Below are 6891 nucleotides of genomic sequence, written 5' to 3' on the forward strand. Positions count from 1 at the left end.
GGCAGTCAGGGCTCCCCATGGGCCCAGGGCGGCGCTAGGGGCTGTGCTGCAGGGAGCGGGGCGGGGGCAGCAGGGGGCTCTCCCCGGGCAGTCAGGGCGCCCCATGGCGGCACTAGGGGCTGTGCTGCAGGGGGCGGGGTGGGGGGGCAGCAGGGGGCTCTCCCCGGGCAGTCAGGGCTCCCCATGGCCCCAGGGCGGCGCTAGGGGCTGTGCTGCAGGGAGCGGGACGGGGGCAGCAGGGGGCTCTCCCCTGGCAGTCAGGGCTGACCCCTGTGCTCCCCCCGGCAGGATAACGGCGGCTGGACCCCCATCATCTGGGCCGCGGAGCACAAGCACATTGAGGTGATCCGTATGCTGTTGACCCGCGGCGCGGACGTCACCCTGACAGACAACGTGAGTGGCGGTTTCTTGCTCCCACTAGCGCTGTCTCAGCCCCCCGGCTGCCAGGGTCTCGGCTCCCTTCTCTGAATTAGGGTCTCGGGTTCCCATCCCCCCCCCCCCCCCCCGCCCCCAAATCTGTACCTGTCGCTGTCTCTGCATGTGTCGGTTTCCAGGCTCCTCTCCCAGTCTGTGTATTGGTGTCTTGGCTCCACCCCTGGCACTGGCCACTGTCTCTACAGCCCCTCGATGCGTTTGCTGGTTTCCAGCCCCACCTTCCGCTCGGAGCTGGGATTTGCTGGTTTCAAGGCTCCCCGTAATCCCTCCCCCACAGGAGGAGAACATCTGCTTGCACTGGGCCTCCTTCACGGGCAGCGCGGAGATCGCCGAGGTCCTGCTGAACGCGCAGTGCGACCTGCACGCCGTGAACTGCCACGGGGACACGCCGCTGCACATCGCCGCCCGCGAGAGCTACCACGACTGCGTCATGTGAGCAGGGGGGCTGGGAGCCAGGACTCCTGGGTTCTCTCCCGGCTTTGGGAGGGGAGTGGGGTCTGGTGGGTTAGAGCAGGAGGGGCTGGGAGCCCGGACTCCTGGATTCCAATCTGCTCCCCCCCCCAGGCTGTTCCTGTCGCGAGGGGCTGACCCCGAGGTGCGGAACAAGGAGGGCGACTGCCCCGTGGACCTGACGCTGGAGAACTCCGAGGTCTGGTTCGCCCTGCAGCTGAACCGCAAGATCCGCCAGGGCATCCTCAACCGGGCGCTGCGGACCGAGCGCATCATCAGCAGGTGGGGCTGGGCCCGGCGGGGGGGGGGGGGGGGGGGGGCCGGGGGGGCGGGGGGCGGCTCCCTGCTGGCCGGCCGCGGTCCCACCCCCCACTGGCCCGCGCCCTCCTCCCCCCACCCCCCCCTTTCCCCCCAGGGACGTGGCCCGCGGCTACGAGAACGTGCCCATCCCCTGCGTCAACTCGGTGGACGACGAGCCGTGTCCCGACGACTACAAATACATCTCGGAGAACTGTGAGACCTCCACCATGAACATTGACCGCAACATCACGCACCTGCAGGTAGCCGTCCTGGGGCACCTGGCAGCCCGGACCTGCCCCTTTGGAGAGAGGAGCCTAGAAACCAACAAATGCGGAACTTCTTTTTGGAGAGGGGAGGGGGAAGGAGAGCCTAGAACCTTGCAAATGCAGCATTGGGGGGCGGGGGGCCTAGAAACCGACAAATGCGGAATTGTTTTTTGTGGGGGAGCCTAGAAACTGGCCTGCGGTGGCTTGGAGGGGAAATGGGGGAGCTGAGAAACCAGCGAAGGTGCAGACTGGGTGGGGTGTCTGGAAACTGACAACCGCGGTGGGGGCAGGCCCTGCTAAGCTGTCCCCTCCCCCCCCCCCCCCCCACTCCTCCAGCACTGTACCTGCCAGGACGATTGCTCCTCCAGCAACTGCCTGTGTGGCCAACTCAGCATCCGCTGCTGGTACGACAAGGTGAGACACCCCCACCCCCGACTGGGTAACTGCACCATGGGGGGGGGGGGGCACGAAACTGGCATGTCTGGACACCATGGGGGGCCTGGAAACTGCCACATCTGGACACTGCGGGGATGGCAGGGAGCCTGGAAACTGCCATGCCAGACCCCATGGGGGGCCTGGAAACGACTTCTTGGATTGGGACTGATAGACACTGAGGGTATTCTGAAAACCACCAAATATGGCAGTGGGGGGCTTGGAAACTGACAAGAGAACATGGGGGCGGGGGAGCCTGGAGGCAGACAAATAGAGCCATGGGGCTGGTAGGAGGGAGGAGCTTAGAAACTGACTCTCAGATGAGAAGAAGGGGGGGTAGCCTGGTAACTTCCCCATTGGGTGTGAGGGAAGCCTAGAAACTGACTGTGCAAACACGTGGTGGGGGTGCCATGAAACTGACAGGGGAGGGAGAAGCCTGGACACGGACAAATGAAACTGACATCTCCCCCCACCCCCCCAGGCTGCAGGGCTGCCTCAGCCCCCCTAGAATATTCAGACCCCAGTTCCCATGGGCCTTCCCCCCCCCCCCAACCCATCTGGGGGAGGCAGAATTTGGGAGCTATTCAGAGATTATGACCCCTCCTCCCCTCAGGACGGGCGCCTGCTCCAGGAATTCAACAAGATCGAGCCGCCCCTCATCTTCGAGTGTAACCAGGCGTGCACCTGCTGGAGGAACTGCAAGAACCGGGTCGTCCAGAGCGGCATCAAGTGAGTCCCCAAGGAGGGGGCATCACCCCCCATTCCTGAGAGACCAGTAGCAGGGAGTTCCGTGGGTTAACAGGAATCAGTGTTAGGATTGCTGGACTGGGACTAGTGGGCTGGGGTGTCATGTGTCAGGGAGTTCCACGGGTTAACAAGAAGCTTCTCCCCGTGCAGGGTCCGACTGCAGCTCTACCGGACGGCCAAGATGGGCTGGGGGGTGCGAGCCCTTCAAACCATCCCCCAAGGGACCTTCATCTGCGAGTGAGTGAGCCGGGGTGGGGGCTCGGGGGGGGCACCCGCTCGGCCGGGGGGCGGGGGCAGGGCTGGGAGTTGCCCGGGACGTGACGGCTCTGCCCCCCTCCCCGCCGCAGGTACGTGGGGGAGCTGATCTCGGACGCGGAGGCCGACGTACGGGAAGATGACTCGTATCTCTTTGACCTGGACAACAAGGTGAGGGGGCCCGGATGCCTGGGTGGGGGCGGGGGCTAGGGGTTAGAGCGGGGGTGGGGGGGGGGGGGGGGGGGGCCGGGACCCGGGGGTTCTCTCCGGGCTCGGGGGGGGGAGTGGGGGCTAGTGGTGAGAGCGGGAGGCCCGGACTCCTGGGTTCTCTCCCCTCCCCCCGCAGGACGGCGAGGTGTACTGCATTGACGCCCGTTACTACGGCAACGTGAGCCGGTTCATCAACCACCTGTGTGAGCCCAACATCATCCCAGTGCGGGTGTTCATGCTGCACCAGGACCTGCGCTTCCCCCGCATCGCCTTCTTCAGCAGCCGCGACATCCGGGCCGGCGAGGAACTGGGGTCAGTGCTGGGGCGCGGCCCGGGGAGGGGCTGGGGTCAGTGCGGGGCGGGGCCGGGGGAGGGGCTGGGGGTGGGGCGAGGGAGGAGCAGGGGTCAGCGTGGGGGTGGGGTCATGGGCGGGGCCAGGGGGTGGGGCTTACTGGTGAGGGGTGAGGAGATGGGGGTGGGGCTGGCTGGGGAGTGGGGGTGGGGGTGAGATGGGGTGGGGCTTTCCAGGGGCAGGGTTAGGAGACGGGGTGGGGCCCAGGGCTGGGGGGTGTGAGAGGAGCCAGGGGCGGGGTAAGACGATGGGGAGGGGCCTGGGGCTGCCTGGGGGTGGGGTGAGAAGCTGGGGGAGTGCGGGAGGGCCAGGGGCGGGGTCAGGAGATGGGGGCGGGGCTGGGGGCAGACAGGGGGGGGTACGGCGCCCCCGCAGTGAACCCCCCCCGTCCCCCCCAGGTTCGACTACGGTGACCGGTTCTGGGACATCAAGAGCAAATACTTCACGTGTCAGTGCGGGGCGGAGAAGTGCAAACACTCGGCCGAGGCCATCGCCCTGGAGCAGAGCCGCCTGGCCCGCCTCGAGGCGCACCCCGAGCTGCTGCCCGACGTGGGGGGGCTGCCCCTGCTGGGCCCCTGAGCCCCGGGGGGGACCCCGATTCCCGCCCCAGGGACCCCAATTCCCACCCCTGAGCCCCTGGGGACACTCCCCACCCTGCCCCTGAGCCCCCCGGGGGATCCCCCCCCGGCTCGGGCCCTTTTTAACTGTAACGTCCTGGGAGGCTGAATCCAATAAACGCCGGCACCGCCGGGAACTCGGCCAGGGCGTGCGTCCGTGTGTCTGTCCGTCCCCCGCCGGGGGGGTGGTGTCAGTTGGGGCTGAGGGTGACGGCCGGGGCTGTACCTGGGTGTGGGTTTCCCTGTGGTTGCCGAGGTCAGTTGTGGGCATGTGAGATTTGTGTCGTTGTCTCAAGGCGACGTTTGTGTGTCTGTGGGGTGGGTTGTGCTGTCCCTGGTGCATCCCTTTGCGCTGGGTGCGATTGTGTGTTGCTGGCCTGTTGCAATGCTTGTGTGTGGTGCTGTCTCCTTTGTCACACCCACGTGTCGGCGCACGCAGCTGGGGGGCTGCAGTTGTGCTGCTCCTGCCGTGGGGGGCCGGGAGGCAGGTTGTGGTGTCTGTTGGCTGCGGGCGCCTGTTTGCCTGGTGGTGGTTGCAGGATCTGGGTTGTCCCCGTGTGAGCGAGTTTTGTTGTGGTGTGATTGGTGGCATGAGGACTGGCTGCTTGTAGGCCTGGTGGTGTGACTGTGGGTCGCGTTGTGTTGCACCTCCCTGTGTGGTTGTGTCTGGGTGATTGGGTTGGGGGGGTCTTGTGTTGTGGGGTGAGGTCTAGGTGAGTCTGTTAGGTAGTGTTTGTGTGTCAGTTGTGCTGCACTGGGGTGTGGGGGGTTGTGGGGGCAGGAGCGGAGGGTGATTGTGTCGGGTTGTGGTGCCCTAGGGTGTCCAGTTGTCTCTGACTGGCGGGTTGTGTTGGGGTGAGGGCTTGTCAGGGCTGTGTGTGTGTGGGTTTGGTTGTGTTGCCCTGGAGTGCCTGGTTGTGTATTGAGGGGTGGGGTGTGAGGTTGTGATGTGTGGGGGGGTTGTGTTGCACCGCGGGGCCAGGTTGTGTGTGTGTGTGTGTGTGTGTAGCTGGGCTCAGCCCATGGGGGGAGGGGGCACCTTCGGGGGGGGGAGGGGTGCCCAGAGCCAGGTGTGGCCAGGAGGGACATGGCACCTGGGCAGGTGAGAGAGGGGGCGGGGCTTGGAGCCAGCTGGGGCGGGGCCCGGTGCACAGGAGGCGGGGTTTGGGGTCAGGTGCAGGGGCGGGGCCCGGTGCACAGGGGGCGGGGCTTGGAGCCAGGTAGGGGCGGGCCCATTGCATAGGGGCGGGGCCTGGGGTCAGGTGCAGGGGCGGGGCCCGGTGCAGGTGTCTGTGACGTGGGTCAGGAAGCGGGGGGGGGGGCAGGTAACTGCCGGCCCCGCCCCTAGCTCCGGCCCATCTCCAACCGCAGCCCCCAGCCACAAGTGTCCCCGGCCCCGCCATGGGGCGCAAGGACAAGGGGAAGCAGCCGGACCCGACGCCCTACGGTGAGGGGGGGGCATGAGTCTCCCCTCGGCCCTCGTGGGGGGCCCAACACACCCCGGGGCGGGGGGGCGGATGGGAGGGGTCTCGGGGGGCGGGGCAGTGGCAGCTGCTCCCCCAAACCGGGGCGTTAATGGGGGGCAGAGCGGGGGGGGCGTTATGATGCTGGGGGGTCCCGGCAGCCGAGAGTCTGAGCGGGGTGGGGGTCCCGGGGGGCAGCCGTGGGATCCCCCTCCCCCCTTTAGCCCCCCGAGCCCCACGTGCCCGCTGTGGGGCTTGCGGGGTTCGGGGTGTCCGATCCCCCGCGACCTTTTCCACACCCGGGGGTGGCCCGGAGCACCCAGACTTAGCGACCCCCCAACGCCGGCTCAGGGCTCCGTCTCCCGGCGGCCGGCGGAAGGGGGTCGGGGGGAGACCTCCGGGCTGGATCGACCCTCGGGGGCAGCTGGGCCGGGGGTCCGGACCCCCCCCCCGGTTTAAGGAGCGCGGGGGCTGGTGGGTCCGGGGTGTCTCCGGCGCCTGTAACCCCCCCCCCAGTTCACATCTGCGGGGCCGGTCCCCCCCGGGCCTTGGCCCAAGAGTGGGAGATGGGTGGGGGGGGGCGTACAGGTTCCCCCCCCCTCCCCGAGGCCAGGCCCCGAGTCCTGTTCCCTGCCCAGCCAGCGCCCCCACCCTCCAGGCCCGGCTCGGCTCGGCTCGGCCCGGCTGGCACCGCGGGCGGGGCCGGGGCCGGTTTGTTTGCGGTGACCGAGGAACAAGGAAATAGAAACTCTCTAGCCGGGGGGGCTCTGTCCCGCGGTCAGTGGGGGGGGGGAACTTCACTGACCCCTCGGGAGAGTGGCTGAAATACCCCCCACATCTTCCCCGGTCCCCCTCAATAACCCCCCCGGGACGGGACCCCCCTTACCGCCTGGGTGTCCCCCTGGGGGGGGCTGCCCAGAGACCCCCCCCTTCCCTGCCCCCTCCGGCCCAGGTCTCGGCTCCCTTCTTCGGGCTCCTTCGCCCGCCTGCCCCGCTCCCCCGGCCCCCCCTTCACTGCCGGTCCCCCCGGCGCCACCGCTCTCCCCCCCGGCCCTCTGCCCCGCTCCCCCCGGCGCCCCTTCCCCTGCCCCGCTCCCCCCGGCGCCACCCCCCTTCCCCGGCCCCCCTTCCCCCGGGACTCCCTTGCCCGCCCCTGTCCTGTTCTCTTCCCCCGGCCGTGTGCCGCCCCCCCCTCCGGCCCCTTCTCCCCGCGCTCCGACCATGCAGCGGGAGCGGCTCATCCCGACCCCGGACAGGGCTGGGCTGGCAGGGGGCTGCGGGTCGGGAGTGAGGGGCACCGGCAGAGCTGGGGGGGGTCAGGGCTGGGCTAGCAGGGGCTGCGGGTCGGGAGTGAGGGGCACCGG

The 6891-nt window shown here is 68.6% G+C and overlaps 1 protein-coding gene across 1 annotated transcript in view; it reads left to right on the top strand.

Annotated features, from left to right (window-relative positions):
* LOC112124630 (histone-lysine N-methyltransferase EHMT2) overlaps nt 1-4206 on the top strand; it is a gene marked incomplete at its 5' end in the record, with an annotated part of 6201 nt that extends 1995 nt beyond the window's left edge. Inside the window, 10 exon segments of the mRNA XM_026646343.2 lie at nt 289-393; nt 713-867; nt 1000-1167; nt 1301-1445; nt 1788-1865; nt 2497-2612; nt 2781-2867; nt 2978-3056; nt 3232-3407; nt 3846-4206. Of these exon segments, the coding sequence (XP_026502128.2) occupies nt 289-393; nt 713-867; nt 1000-1167; nt 1301-1445; nt 1788-1865; nt 2497-2612; nt 2781-2867; nt 2978-3056; nt 3232-3407; nt 3846-4026 (1290 nt within the window).
* Nucleotides 4207-6891: the final 2685 nt, after the last annotated feature.

The sequence above is a fragment of the Terrapene carolina genome, unplaced genomic scaffold (genome assembly GCF_002925995.2).
Source record: "Terrapene carolina triunguis isolate 2854851 unplaced genomic scaffold, T_m_triunguis-2.0 Scaffold35004, whole genome shotgun sequence".
In the NCBI taxonomy this organism is placed as follows: Eukaryota; Metazoa; Chordata; order Testudines; family Emydidae; genus Terrapene; species Terrapene triunguis.